The sequence below is a fragment of the Halichoerus grypus genome, chromosome 1 (genome assembly GCF_964656455.1).
Source record: "Halichoerus grypus chromosome 1, mHalGry1.hap1.1, whole genome shotgun sequence".
Classification (NCBI taxonomy): Eukaryota; Metazoa; Chordata; class Mammalia; order Carnivora; family Phocidae; genus Halichoerus; species Halichoerus grypus.
Window position 1 is genome coordinate 70761469 of NC_135712.1, and position 16410 is coordinate 70777878.

The window sequence follows — 16410 nt, forward strand, 5'->3', positions numbered from 1 at the left end:
CAATGAGTTATGCGATTGGGTCTCTATGATACCTTATTTATTTCAAGTAGTATTACTTATTCTACTTTTGCTGGTGATTATATATAACTTCCAAAGTTCCAAAATCAAATATACAAAGCAAGATATATTCAGAGAAGTCTAACTTTTAATTCAGTCCCCTCCATTTTGTTCCCTTCCTTCCCCAAAGTAACCGTTGAAAAAGTTATGGTTTACCCTTCTATTAAAAAAATAATAAACTTGGGGAGCGCCTGAGTGGCTCAGTCATTAAGCGTCTGCCTTCAGCTCAGGTCATGATCCCAGGGTCCTGGGATCGAGCCCCTCATTGGGCTCCCTGCTCAGCAGGGAGCCTGCTTCTCCCTCTCCCACTCCCCCTGCTTGTGTTCCCCCTCTTGCTGTCTCTCTCTCTGTCAAATAAATAAATAGGGCGCCTGGGTGGCTCAGATGGTTAAGCGTCTGCTTTCGGCTCAGGTCATGATCCCAGGGTCCTGGGATCGAGTCCCGCATCAGGCTCCCTGCTCAGCAGGGAGCCTGCTTCTCCCTCTGCCTCTGCCTCTCTCTCTCTCTCTCTCTCCCCCCCGTCTCTCATGAATAAATAAATAAAATCTTTAAAAATAAATAAATAAATAAATAAATAAATAAATAAATAAATAAAATCTTTATAAAAAAATAAAAAAATAATAAGCTTGGGACACCTGGATGGTTCAGTTGGATAAGCCCGCATCAGGCTCCTTGCTCAGTGGGGAGCCTGCTTCTCCCTCTGCCTGCCACTCGCCCTGCTTGTGTGCCCTCTCCCTCTCTCTCTCTCTCTCTCTGACAAATAAATAAAATAAAATCTTTAAAAAATAATAATAATAAGCTTGTGTATGTGTGCATGTCTGTGTGTTGACATGCCTTTCCTTTCCACTTAGATAAATGGTGGCATATCATACATTTTTCTCCCATCTTGCATGTTCATTAATAGTATCACTCCATGGGATAGATTGATTAGATAGATTGATTTCCTCATTCATTTTACTTCATAGTACTTGAGTGGGGGGTACATCATAGCTAATTCAACCAGTCTCCTATTTATTGCCATTTGAGATGCTTCCAGTCTTTTGCTGTTACAGGTAATACAGCCTATTATTTATGTATGTTCATTTATATATGTCTCTGTATTTTTGCCATTGTGTCTTTGGGATAGATTCCTAGAAATGGGTTATCTAGAACTGTACTCCTAAACACTGTGTTGTACTGCTTTCCTATGAAATAAAAATTAGAGATTATTTAAACCAATCCTCTTTTCAGGGGAAAAAAGTCAATGTAATGTCCTAACTCAACTCCTTGAATCAATTTTGAGGGGGAAATTAGTATAACAGAAAAAATAAATAAAAGGAAAACTGTAATAAAATATATATTTGTATTTGTGAGTACTTGATCACAACTTACTGTAAAAATCAGAATGAAATGCCTGTATCTATTTGTAGGCTTGGCCTTAATGCAATCTCATACAGATATACTGCTATTGATAACTCCACCAGCACGAGCATGTTACTTTAAGTGATATGATATTCCAAATGGTAAATAACAGTAACTTCTCAGTAAAAGTGAACTGAGCAAGACGAATTCCAAGCTTCTCTTGTTTTCATAGTGGTTGCATAGCTGGAAAATTCAGTGTGTGTTAAAACTGTGTAAAAAAAATGTCTTTCATATGCAGAATAGAACTCTGTTCTAGGTTCAGATAATTACATAAATACATATATATATATATATATTTTAAACTATAAATCAGTGTATGGTGAGACATTCAAGAGTTGTGAGGATGTGGGGTGCCTCGGTGGCACAGTTGGTTAGGCAACTAATTCTTGATCTTGGCTCAGGTTTTGATCTCATGGTTGTGAGTTCAAGCCCCACGTTGGGCTCCATACTGGGTGTGGAGCCAACTTAAAAAACAAATTAAAAAAAAAATTACAAAAAAAGAGTTGTGAGGGTGCGCCTGGGTGGCTCAGTCAGTTAAGCATCTGCCTTCGGCTCAGGTTATGACCCCAGGGTCCTGGAATTGAGCCCCATGTGGGGCTCCCTGCTCCCTCCTCCTCCCTCTCTCCCTGCTCCTCCCCCTGTTTCCTCTCTCTCTCTCTCTAATTAATAAAATCTTTAAAATTAAAAAAAAAGAGTTGTGAGGACTTGCTGGCACATTGCAGAATGCTGGTATCTGTGACATCTGCTCACTAAATACCAGTAGAAACCCCCCCCTTTTTTTTAAGATTTATTTATCTATTTTAGAGAGAGCAGGGGGAGGGGCAGAGGCAGAGGGAGAGAGAGAATCCCAAGCAGACTCCCCGCTGAGCATGGAGCCCAACAGGTGGCTCAGTCCCACCACCCTGAGATCATGACCTGAGCCGAAATGAAGAGCTGGACACCTAATAGACTGAGCCACCCAGAGACCCTAAAACTCCTTTTCATTCCTATGGGTGTTTATTTGTACTTTCTCTGTTTCTTGATTAAATTTTTCGGAGGTATTGTACTAGTTTTATCTGAGATCTAACTTCTAGCTTTATTGATCTCCACTGTATGTATAATATTAATCTTCTATTTAGCAATTTCAGCTTATATCTGAATTATTTTCTTCCCAGTTCTTTGGGTTTCCTTTTTTGTTTTTGTTTTACTTCTTAGGCTAGTTGCTTAATTTTAGTTATTTTTTAGTTCATTAATTTTTAGTTCTTTTTTAAAGTAAAACTTCAGAACTATAAGTGTCTTTAAGTGCTTTAATCACATTCTACAAGTTTGTGTACATGTAGTAAAATACATCCATTGTCAAAACTTTTTTATCTTCCCAAACAGAAACTCTCTCCCCATTAAACAATAAGGCCCCAGTCACTCTTTCTGTCTCTATGAATAATTTGACCAGTCTAGGTGCCTCATGGAAGTGAAATTATACAGTATTTGTCCTTTTGTGTTTGGCTCATTCTACTTAATGTTTTCGAAGTTCATCTTTATTAGAGCACATATCAAATTTCACTTCTTTTTAAATATAAACATGCTCTACAGTAGGTATATACCACATTTTGTTTATCTAATCCTCTAAGTTTTGACACATAGCTTTTTCATTCTCATTCAATTCTAGTAAGTATTTTCTAATTTCCTTTATGCTTTTCTTTCTTAACCTGTTTTTTAGAGGTGTTTTAAGATTTCCAAACTTAAGGAGTATTTTTCTAGTTAAATTTTTTTGTTATTGATTTCCAACTTGACTGACTTCTCTTAAGCGTATAGAGTAATTCTAGTCTTTTGAAAATTTTCTTTGTCTCAAAATATTTTTATTTTGTCCTCATTCTTGAAAGAGAGTTTTGTTGAATCTGCTGTATGTTGGCACCTTCTCTGAGAACACTGAGAATGTTCCAGTGTCTTTTGGCTGTCATTGTTGGTATTAAGAAGTAAACTTGAAGTCCAATTGCCCTTTTTCCTCCTTTGGCTGATTTTAAGAACTCTTTGCTCTTTGACCCTAATTCCACTGTCATGTGTGTTTTACTTCAATTACTTTTTTATCCTGCTTTTGATTTATTAGGTTTCTTCATCTTATGGATTTGTGTCCTTCATCAGTTCTAGAAATTTCTCAGCTACTAATTCATCTGGTAAACCAGTCCCTCATTCATTCTGTCCTCCCCTTCTGAAACTCCAGGTAGTTCTATCTTAGGTCATCCAACCTATTCATCTTACTTTTCTTTCATATTTTCTATCTCTTTGTGTCTGTGCTGCTTTCTAAAGTGACTTTCTAAAGATACATACATCTCCCAGTTCACTAATTCTTTCTTCCTCTTCGTCTATACTCCTTTTTACTTAAAATGTCAAATTCCCATTTTCAGGTATCATGTTTTTTCTTACTGAAAGTATTGTATGTTGGTTTTTCAAATTTGCTTTTTTTTCAAGCTTCTTGACATGTTCTATGTCAGATCATTCCACATCTATTTTACCAGTCTGTTTTGGATAGTTCTCAATCCCAGTGCCTTGTTTTTGTTTTCTGAATTTTCACTATGAGATGTTCCTTTTCCTCAGAATTTTATCTTTGGGTATTATTTGAGACCAGTGTTAAAGTTCTTATCATTTTATTTTGCCATTCGCCAGCATGACCATATTCAGTTATACCTATTTGGGAATTTTGGGGACCTCAGAGGTGGGATGAATTCAGACCAAAAAAATGTGCATTTTCTTGTTAGGATTTCTCAGAGATCCTCACCCTCATCCCCCACCCCGCACTATCACTGGACTCAAAATATTTAAGATTTTCTTGTTCCCTTTGGCCCAGAGGGATTTATTCCTGAATTAGTCTTATACAGATTATACTTTTTAGGCCTTAGTCTTATGTGGAAGGGACTTCTATTAGATTTTTCAATTTAGCAGACTCAGTTTCATCACCTGCCCCCTGTGACACCCATCAAAGTGGAATTTGAAGATCTCCAGGGGTTAGTCAAAAATCCCTCAAGAATAACTGGATTAGTAAATTGCTTACTCTCTTGTTCTTGATTTCACTCTGCCTTGGGCTCTATGGAAACATCCTTTTCATCTTAACTAGTCTATCCTTGCATTTTTATAACTTTGATATGTTATCCACTCCTTTATTTATTTGAGTTTGAGCAAAGTTTCTTTTCCACTTTTCCTTCTTTATTCTTTTCCAGTGCCCCAGTTGTGTTTTCTACATCTCCTTCCCTCTTTCCTTTTCCTTTCTGGCTTTGCTACTAAATCGGCCTAGTGTTAATGGCCATTGCCACCAAATAAAAACATTCCTTACCTTCTAATTTGTGGACTTGCCTTCCATAGTGTCTGTTGTCCATTTGAGGTGATTTGGGATATTTTTAATTGGTAATTTCACTCTCAAAGGCATTTGAAGCTTTTTTGGAGTGGGAGGGGAAGAGAGGCCAGTGGTTTGGGAGCTCTTGTAGCTTATTGAGAGATTGCTAAAAGTCTTATCAAATACTGATGTATTATTACATTCATAAGGTACTGAAAAATTAAGGTTCATTATTTATATAAAATGTAAGTGAAAATATAAAGCAAACTGTGCTTTTTAAAATTGTCGTATTTTTTAGTAATACGTGATGTATACTTGAAGTACCATAGTTGATCCAAGTTAGATCATAAAAAAATTAGTAATTTTTACTAGTTTGACTGGTTCCAGACACCACTCCTTTTTTCATTTCTGTTGTATATTTAGCTTCCCCTAGTCTCCTTCAGTAGACAATTGAGGAATTGTCTGTCTTCAAGTCGTGTCACAATTAAACAATGGGCCTGTTAGAGGAGTACAGTGTGTTTGGGGCTTGCTTTTTGTTTCGCCTACTTGTTTTTCACTGAAAAGTAGCAAAAAGTGTTTGAACAGATTTGGAGAGAGGCGCTACTTAATCATTTTTTTAATAAAACATTTTTGGGTAATGATGGAGCAAAACATTGGTAAATCAGAATTTTATCATGGATTGTTTTTATATTCTTTATTCCTTCTGACTAGAAATAGAGGATGTAAAGAACCTTATCACATCATCATCTAGCACTTCTTAGGCATTTGACACCATCAGTAGAAGCAATACACAAAAAAATAACACTGTCTTATGGAAAAGGATCGAAGACTAAGGCCGTGAATCAGCTGTTAGAGGAAAAGTATAAATCTTTCCAAAGATATTTTTGTTAATATTGGGTAGTTTATATGTTGTCTAGTGAAATGCTGTTCGATAGAGAACTAATAAATTTAGGAAGAATAATATTTCATCTGGCAACAGAGTAAAGTACCATGAATCAGTAAATATTATTTTTAATACATGCAAGGATCTGTGCTAAACATTAAAGGAGATAGTACAATGTATAATAATAGTAGTCGTAGATAGTACAATATGTAATAGTGATAGTGGTGGTGGTGGTATAATCCCTGCCTTTCAATTGCGTCAAGTCTTAAGCAGGAAATTCACCTAAAATAATAAACGATACACAGTTGTAATTCATTGCCAGAGTGGTCCTATATTTTTTCTTTTTTTTAAGATTTGATTTTTAAGTAATCTCTATACCCAGTGTGGGGCTTGAATTTACAACCCTGAGATCAAGAGTCACATGCTCTACTGACTGAGCCAGGCAGGTGCTGCCCCCCCCCCCCCCCCCCCCCGCCAAGTGGTCCAGTCTATTAACATGATTAAGAAAAGACAGAATGAGATTAAGAGTTATTAGTAGACCTTGAATTCTGGTCTTAGTTTTGTTAATAATTAGATTTGTGTGACTTTAGGCAAACTGCTTATGCTTTGGGGCGTCAGGTCCTTCTCATATAAAATAGGAAAGATGGGCCAGATAAATTCTAATCCAACTTTACTACTCTCTGAATTTATTTTCCTGTGTAACTTGTATTCAGAGGATGTGAAGGGGTTTCTTTTTGGTGGTGGTGGGGAGGGGTCATTCTTGTTCAAAGTAAAGGATCATTTTGCAAATGGATAGACAGAAATGACCTTATATAGGAAATAATTATTGCTGAGCATTGAAAGATTCGGTTAGATAGAGAAATGGCTGAAGAAAACATAAAAATGGAGAAATATATACACAACACAAAGGTGATTTAGGCCAGAAAATTCTTTGGTGTATTTGGGCAACATAAGGCATATGATATATGTGGTGTATTTATATGATATCAGATTGATTCAGTAGTAAATATCCCAAATATCAGAGTTTGGTCCTCAGTCTGTTGGTTATGGGTAGCTCTAAGCAAAACTTGAATGCATAGAAACTCTTTAGGAAGCTAGTTAGAGCTTTTATCCTCTTCCTCTGAACAGCAGCTTGAAGACATAGATACTACTTAGAGAAATCCTGAGATGAAGTGATGAAGTCATCCTCAGCTAAGCTGGTGTCAGAGTATCAAGGATCATGTGTATAATTACTAAGATCTAATCATTTATGTTGCCATCATATTTGTCATCTTGAGTAATTTCATTAAGGACATCTGTGACCTATATGTTTAATGTTAAATTTCGGCTTTATTTAGACATATATTGCCTACAGGGTAGGTACATCATGTTAATTGGGATTTCCTTGAGACAGCTAATTCAGCCTTATCTATAATGTAGAATCACCAAGAAGAATTTTCTGAAACAAATAATATATTCCCCTTTAGTTCTACTGGACTGAATTTGTGCAGCAAATTAAAAAGCTGCTGTGCAGTATATTAAAATAGAGCAGTAAAGAAATTTTTTTGGATAACCAAAGTGTAAGGAAAGGCTGTGTTCTGAAAGTTGCCCTGTAATGTTCTTTGCTTAGAATTTTATGGAGGTTTTTTTTTTCATACAAATGGCAATTAGTCTCTCTGGCTAACCCAGGAAAACCTACTGATCTTTCTGATTTTTGTTACGAAAAATAATATAGTAAATACCATTGAATGTGTATAGATTTTCAACCATGTTTAACCATGTTAAAGGTTTGATTAGGTTTATATGCCCTAGCTTGGAAATCTAGCCATTTATTACCGTCTCCTTTGTTTAAAATGTGGGGAGTATAGGATGAATAAATCGGGGTCTTCTGCCACCCCAATAGCACATTAAAATTGGGGGTATGAGGGTAAAGTATAGAGCTGGGATATACTTTAAAGCAGCAGTTCTCTAAGTGTGGTCTATGGTACTGTTGGGGTCTATGAGGTCAAAACCTATTTTTATAAAAGATAATTCTTTGCTTTTCATACTGTTGAAATTTGCATAGCTGGTACAAAAGTAGTAGTAGGTAAAATTGCCTGTGCTTTAACAGAAATCAAGTAGTGGCTGTGCACTTATAGGGTTTTTTTTGTTTGGGGGGGGCAGAGGGAGAGGTAGAGAGAGACTCTTAAGCAGTCTTCATGCCTAGTGTGGAGCCCCATGTGGGGCTCAGGCTCGTAACCCTGGGATCATGACCTGAGCTGAAATCAGGAGTCTGATGCTTAATGACTGGGCCAACTAGGCACCCCCACTTGCAGGTTTTGTTTTTTGGTTTTGTTTTTTAAAATATTTTATTTATTTACTTGAGAGAGAGAGAGAGAGAGAGAGCATGAACTGGGGGAGGGGCAGAGGGAGAGCCAGACTCCCCGCTGAGCAAGAAGCCCGACCCGGGGCTTAATCCCTGGACCCTGAGATCATGACCTGAGCTGAAGGCAGCCACTTAACCCACTGAGCCATCCAGGCGCCCTCCCCTCTGCTTTACTTGTAGTTTTTTTTTTTTAAAAAACTAGTTTTACTTAAGAATGTACTTGATGAGCCCTGGTGGCTCAGATGGCTAAGCATCTGCCTGCAGGTAAGGTCATGATCGAGCCCTTCTCTTATTTATATTAACATGTAGTGAGTATTTTTTGATGAAATAAATATTTAACTTGCTTTGATTTCTCATATAGAATATATAGACATAAACAATATAGATATATAAACAAAAAGTATTTGGGAGCCTCAATAATTTTTAGGAGTGTAAAGGGGTCTTGAGGCCAAAATGTTTTGAGAACTGCTACCTTTTGAAGAAACTAAGTGGCTTTTAATATGCATGTGGCATGCATGACCCAACTTAGTTGTGTTGGTCTTTCCCCTAGTAGCTTGTGAACTCTTGGAGAAGAACTAGATCCTCCTTTATTTTCTCTAAGTTATAGCATAGAGTTTTATAAATATTAATGATCATGATAGTCCTAGCAGTATTCAATCTTTATTAGCTCATTTAATCTTTATGAAGTAAATATTAGTTCCTTTTTAAAAATTAAGATATAATTTACATAGCTGAAACTTACTGTTTTAAAGTGTACAATTCAGGGGCACCTGGGTGGCTCAGATGGTTAAGCGTCTGCCTTCGGCTCAGGTCATGATCCCAGGGTCCTGGGATCGAGCCCCCGCATCGGGCTCCCTGCTCGGTGGGGAGCCTGCTTCTCCCTCTCCTCTGCCATTCTCTCCACTTGTGCTCTCTGGCTCTGTCTCTCTGTCAAATAAAAAAATAAAAACTTCTTCAAAAAATTAAAAAATAAAATAAAGTGTACAATTCAGTGGTCTTAAGATATTAAAAAGTTTATACAACCATTACCAATGTCTAATTTCAGAACATTTTCATTCCCCAAGAAAAAACTCCGTACCCATTAGTTGTCACATCCCATTCCCCTCCCCTCTCAGTAACCGCTAATCTACCTGCTGTCCTTATGGATTTGCGTGTTAGGGACATTTCATATAAATGGAATCATACAGTGTGTGGTTTTTTTGTGTCTTTCTTTTTCCACTTAACGTTTTCAAGGTCCATCCATGTTGTAGTACTTTACTCCTTTTTGTGGCCAAATATTCCATTATATGGATATGCCACATTTTGTGTATCCATCTGTTGGTTATCTTTTGGCTATTATGAATAATGCTATGAGCATTCACAGGCAATTTATTTGTGGATATGTTCTCAATTCTCTTAGGTATATTCTGGGAGTGGAATTGCTAGGTCATATTGTAGATAATTCTATAACTTTTTGAGGAACTTATTACATAATTCCTTTTTATTTTCTTTTAATTTTTTAAAATTTTTAAAAAAGATTTTATTTATCCATCTGACAGAGGGAAACACAGCGAGAGAGGGAACACAAGCAGGGGGAGTGGGAGAGGGAGAAGCAGGCTTCCCAAGGAGCAGGGAGCCTAATGAGAGGCTGGATCCCAGGACCCTGGGATCACGACCCCAGCCGGCGCCCGCTTGCTTGCTTGCTTCCTTCCTTCCTAGTTTCAGGGGTAGAGTTTAGTGATTCATCAGTTGCATATAACACCGCTATAGTTAAGAGTCTCTTATGGTTTGTATACCTCTCAGTTTTCGTCTTACTTTAGTACATAATTTCGTTTTAAATAGGCTTTATCATGGAATAATTTTAGATTTACAGAGAAGTTGCAGAGATCATAGATTTCCTGTATACCTATCACCTATCTTCTCCTAATGTTAACATAAACCCTAAAATGTCTGTGAAAGCAAAGAAGCCAACATAGGTACATTACTGTTAGCTAAATTCTAGATTTTATTTGGATTTCACCAGTTTTTCCACTATGTCCTTTTTTTGTTCCAGAGTATAATATTTTCATGTCTTCTTAGACTCCTCTGCTCTGTGACAGTTTCTCAGTCTTTGTTTTTCATGTCCTTGATAGTTTTTTTTTTTTTAAGGTTTTATTTATTTGACAGAGCGAGCACAAGCAGGGGGAGCAGCAGAGGGAGAGGGAGAAGCAGGCTCGCTGAGCAGGGAGCCCGATGTGGGGCTCGATCCCAGAGCCCTGGGATCATGATCTGGGCCAAAGGCAGACACTTAACCAACTGAGCCACCCAGGCGCCCCCATCCTTGATAGCTTTAAGGTGCATTGGTCAGGAATTTTTGTAGAATGTCCTTCAGTTTGGGTTTGTCTGATGTTTTTCCCATAATTAGACTGCAGTTTTGGATTTTGGGGAAGAATACCGCAGAGGTGAAGTATGTTTCTCATCACATTAGATCAGGTGGTGAGTGATGTCAGCATAACTTATTACTGGAGCTGTTAACCTTGATCACTTGATTAATGCAGTGTTTGCCAGATTTTTCCGCCATGAAGTTATTTTTCCCTTTCCATACCCTACTCTTTGGAAATGAGTCACTAGGTCCAGCCTACACTCAACTCAAGTGGGGAGGGGAGTTAAATTCTGACTCCTAGAAGACGATTTGTCTACATTTATTATTTGGAATTGTTTTGTAAGGATGATTTGGCACCCCACCATTTTATTTATTCTTTTTGGGGGCGGGCAGAGGGAGAGGGAGAGAAAGAATCTTAAGCAGTCTCCATGCCCAGTGTGGAGCCCAACACAGGGCTTGATCTGACGACCCTGAGATCATGATCTGAGCCAAAATCAAGAGTTGGATGCTTAACTGAACCACCCAGGCACCCCTTATTTATTCATTTACTTGTATTGATATGAATTGTGTATATTTATTTTATACTTTGGGTTAAATATAATGCTACTTTATTAATTTGTTGCTCCAGTCATTCCAGCATTGGCTTTTGAAAACTCTTTCCTGGGGTACCTGGGTGCCTCATTCAGTTAAGTGTCTGTCTTCGGCTCAGGTCATGATCCCAGGGTCCTGGGATTGAGCCCTTCATTGGGCCCCTGCTCAGCGGGGAGCCTGCTTCTCCCTCTCCCTCTGTTGCTCCCCTTGCTTGTGCTTCCTCTCTTTCTCTCTCTGTCAAATAAAATCTTAAAAAAAAAAAAAGGAAAAAGAAAACTGTTCCTGTGTGTGTTCCTATCCTTTTCAAGTACTTCCTACTTTCTGACAATATAAGATACTCTAGGCTCATCTTGTATTTTCCCTGTCCAGGCCTAGAACCAGCTGTTTCTTCAAGGAGCCCTGAGGTGCAGTTAAGTAATTCGCCCAAGGTCACACGTTGAAGTAAATGGTGGAACCAGGATTCCAACCAAGGGAATCTGATTCCACAACCCATGCTCTTAATCACAACATTGGACAGCATGCCGCTGAAGGTGTACTGGCAGTTTCTAGTCATGTTCCATCTGTGAGCCGACCTTAAGGATAGAATTTGTAATCAGTTTACATTAAGTAATTATTGTGCCCTGCTTTAAAGGTTTATTTATTTTATTTTGAGAGCGTGAGCACGAGTAGGAGGGGCAGTAGGAGAGGGAGAAAGAGGGAATCCCAAGGAGACTCCGTGCTGAGCGTGGAGCCAGACATGCAGCTGGACCTCACGGACCCACGACCTGAGCCGGAACAAAGTCAGACACTCACCTGACTTCGCCACCCAGGCGCCCCTATTGTGCCCTGTTTTATTTTATTTTAATCACAGCTATGATGATTATAATCAAGCTGAAAATTACTTGTTAGTCACAGATAACCACTGCTAATATTTTGGTGCATTTCTTTCTTTGAATGCGTACAAATGTATTTTGAAATTTTGTTATATTACCCTTTTTTTTTTTAAGATTTATTTATTTATTTGGGAGAGAAAGAGAGCATGCACATGAACATGTGAGCATGAATGGGAGGGGCAGAGGGAGAATCTGAAGCAGACTCCGTGCTGAGTACAGAGCCAGATGCAGGGCTTGATCTCACGACCCTGCGATTACCACCTGAGCAAAAACCAAGAGTCAGCTGCTTAACTGACTATGCCACCCAGACATCCCATATTACCCTGATTTTTTAAAATTTAATATGCATAAATGTGGAGCATTCACAGTGTAACCAAAATCTGAACATGCTGTCTGTTGTAACTGGTGATTAAGATGAAAGTGAGCAATCTGTTTTGCCTTGATGTTATGGTCACATAAGAAATAAACATCTGTCTCAATTTATCATGCTCTCAAGTAATCTTCCAAATATTGTTAACTAAGCCTTATCTTTCTTCCATTTGTAGCAGTATATAAGTCCTCTGGTGATGCACACCTGACAGCCCACACTTAAGAACAATCAGTTGCATCTCACGCCAAAGCAAAACAAACCCCCCATGATGTGACCACCTGGTTTGGAAGAATCATCTGACTATGTCATCTGCATCACATTCTTATATTCCACCCCATTTCTTCTTTTGACTACCAATAGTAACTTCACTTCAAGCAGTCTTTCTCACGATAAGAGATTTTTTTTTTTTTACTCTCTTCTCCCAGTTCTTCTCTAGCTAGCTCTCCCCAGAAAAGTTTATTTTCCCCCTTTACCTTCTCTCCTTCCTCTTTTGTAGGCTGGAAAATAACTGTCATTATGGCAGATAAAATACACAGTGGTTCTAGTGACACATACTCTTATCAAGGGAAACAAAAGCTATAAGATTTGAAGTGGAATTAGGTACAATAATCTCTTCATTCCTTAATTCTCCTCAAATGATACCTACTTTTCTTCAGGTACTAACATTCAAACTAAATAAAAAAATAAAATAAAATTTATTTTTAATTTCTTCTAAATACAGTTGGCATTCTTTTCATTGTACATATACAAAGTTTTGTTCACTTACGTGCATTGAATAACTATAATCAAATCAGGATCTAATTACCAATCAAAATCTTGTTTACTGGGGAAATGTGTTGTTTCCTAATCTCATCTGGGTTCTCCCTCTCCCTGCTACTCTGCCTGCTTGTGCTCTCTCTCTCTCTCTTTCAAATAAATAAATAATCTTTAAAAAAAAAAAAAAACTTACCTGCAAGTTAAGCATCCCCTTCCCTTTACTGCTGACTTTAAATGTGTATAATCTACTGTTTTTAAAGGCCATATATATATGTGTGTGTGTATATATATATATATAAATAAGGTTTATATAATAATAATATATATATATAAACAGGGTTGAAGTTTCCACTGAATTAGTCATGTGGATTAAGAGGGGTTACTTGACTGCCTGCACAGGGCATCACGGGATGACAGAATCTTGGGATTTGGCCATACTCTGGTGTTCGGCCAAACTCTGGATTTACTTTTGTCAGTGTTCCCAGATGGGTCAAGTTCTGTGGGACTGTCTGCAAAGCGTGCACGGGACTAACATATGTAGTTAGAATGTCAGATTTTCAGAGAAACCAAATATTGCATCAGTGGCACATTCTCATCCTTTAGGAAAGTTTATATGAAGGCTAAGTTGTAATCACAAGGCTAGTGAGCATGGAGTCAGATTCTTCATGGGGAGTGGCGTTGGTTGATGTATTTAATAGCAAGCGTTGTATCTCTGCTCTAGAAATTGGACCTATCAGAGACCTATCTTTTGATTGATCGGTCAGAACATAGTCTTCCTCTGCAGAATTCTCTGTTGTTGTTTTTTTTAAAGACTCCATGTTGTCTGTCTTTTCCTTGGAATATATACTCTTAGGATCGATTATCTTTTGATAATTTAGTATCATCATGCTTTCCCAAAACTTACCATAGTCCTCTTGACTTGGCTTTTCAAACATTCCCTCAGCTAACCATTTACCAACTTTGTTAGGGGAGATTACCTATATTAATAACCCATTCATCTCTTACTCATTGAGTTTTACAAATTTTGCAAATTTCACTCTAAATGGATAACCTTTTCTAATTCAGAGTTGGAAAGAGGATAATTATTACTGTTTGTGCTTGTCTGTACTATTTTTTACCTTGTGATTAACTGTATGATTTTGCCTATCTATTTCAGGCCATATCATAATTCCAAATCATGTCTGATAACGGAGAACTGGAAGACAAGCCTCCAGCGCCTCCCGTGCGAATGAGCAGTACCATATTTAGCACTGGAGGCAAAGACCCTTTGTCAGCCAATCACAGTCTGAAACCGTTGCCCTCTGTTCCAGAGGAAAAAAAGCCCAGGAATAAAATCATCTCTATATTCTCAGGCACAGAGAAAGGTAAATAGCTACTGTCATTTAAAGAGTCTCAGTTATTTTATGTTACTGAATTTGATGTCTTTTTAATTGAACTATATAGTCAGTTGAGATTTTTATAGTGAGAACAATAAACAGATCCAAGAAAACTGTTGATGGTGGTATATAGGCACTATTAGAAAGGCTAATTAACCTGTGATAGGAAAGAATAAAACTAAATTTGTTGCTTATCTACTTGTTATATCCAATGAATTTCTATAATCCTCTCCTTCATTTTCTAAGAGAAATGGGCCATAGTTTATGGCTTCCCAACATTAATGAGATTTGGATATTTGAGAAAGATCTAATTAAGAGTTTCTGATTTTTCAGTAGTAGTAATACTTAGCACTTTTTTTTTTTAAGATTTTATTTATTTATTTGACAGAGAGAGACACAGAGAGAGAGGGAAAACAAGCAGGGGGAGTGGGAGAGGGAGAAGCAGGCTTCTTTTCATCATGTATTCTGTTATGCCCTCAGAAGCATCTGAGGCAGCACTCAGTGATCAATACATTATGTGTCTCCTGCAAACATTAGCTAGTCCAGGGTTTCTCAGCCTCAGTAAGATTGACCTTTGGGGGCCAAATAACACTTTGGTGAAGGGATCTGTCTTGTGCATTAAATGGTCATCTCATCTAAGTTGAAGTCACTGAATTTGTTTTGGTGCCAAACCTAAGGAAAAAATTTGCAGTTTTCAGAGCTTTTTGGGCTTTAGAATTAGATAGGGGTTATGGACTAGTAGTGAATTTCAGAGTAAGAATTAGGGATTAGGGGCACCTGGTGGCTCAGTCGTTAAGCATCTGCCTTCAGCTCAGGTCAGGATCCCAGGGTTCTGGGATCGAGCCCCACATCGGGCTCCCTGCTCGGCAGGAGGCCTGCTTCTCCCTCTCCCACTCCCTCTGCTTGTGTTCCCTCTCTCTGTGTCTCTCTCTGTCAAATAAATAAATGAAATCTTCAAAAAATAATAATGATAATTAGGGATTAGTTTATTTAATTACATTAAGCATGACAATATGGCTCTGATAGCCAGTAATAGATCTAAGTGAAGATAAAGATATATTTCTACTTTTATAGCTAGGTTAACATTGAGAAGTAAACGCAAGTGGAAGAATAGTGCTTTATATATAATAATAAGGACACATTTAACTTGAGAGTTAAGAATACATAATCAGTGGAAATTTGAATGAGGTCTTATATTTAATATTAATAAAGAATCAAATCTTTGAGAATTTAGATTTGCAGACAGGATATCATTATGGGACAGTTGAAAACCTGTTCCTTTTATTGTATATCTCTTATTTCTAATTTTGCTTTTAAAATTTCAGTGTGGTTGTAACTGAAAACCCTCATGGAAGTATGTTTTTTAAGTATGTATGGGAAGAGGGCGGACAAGTGTGTGTGGGAGAGCACTGAATGTTCATCTTCCGTAGTAGTCAGTCAGTATTTTTAGAGTAGGAAAACCTAATAATGTCAGTGTAAACACAGTATTTATAATTATGGAGGTTAGAAAACAAATTTATGCAGGTTAGTACCAGAAGAAATTGCTGACAGGGTTGAAATGACTTGCCTATAGAGAGCAGAATGCAAAGTGAGGTAGGGGAAGGGTGCCTGGCTGGCTCAGTCTGTGGAGCATGTGACTCTTGATCTTGGGGTCGTGAGTTTTAGTCCCATGTTGGATGCAGAGATTACTTAAAACAATAAAATTTTAAAAAGGGGGGGGTAGGGGAATGCTCAAGATGGGATAAAATGTACTTAAGGACAGCCTTGGAAAGGCAGAAAGCACACAAAATGAAATGGGTAATGGTAGGGTTTGTGAGCAGATTGAACATGCATTTACATACATTCAAAAGAGCATACCTATCTCTCTGATCATTTTGAGAATCTTCCAGTTTTACCTTCTTTTCTTAACTCCACTTTCCCTTCCTTCCCCCCCCAGAATTACTCATCAGCTGTTACTAACTCAAGGTCCCCCCATACAAAGGGAAGGTGAAGGTACCTAGGATGGCTCTGATTGCATTTATCAGCTCTTGAGATCTCTTACATTTTGTTTTTGTGATTTCCGAAGTCTTTTTGTTTTCTTGTGTTAATCACATTCAAGATCTAATAACTTTTTAG

General features: G+C 37.8%; 1 protein-coding gene across 1 annotated transcript in view; it reads left to right on the forward strand.

Annotated features, from left to right (window-relative positions):
• The window catches only part of PAK2 (p21 (RAC1) activated kinase 2), an 82880-nt gene that overhangs the window by 26190 nt on the left and 40280 nt on the right, over nt 1-16410 (forward strand). The window contains exon 2 of the mRNA XM_036108626.2: nt 14076-14283. Coding sequence (XP_035964519.1) covers nt 14097-14283 — 187 coding nt within the window. The 5' untranslated portion in view covers nt 14076-14096. The remainder of the gene's footprint in view (nt 1-14075; nt 14284-16410) is intronic.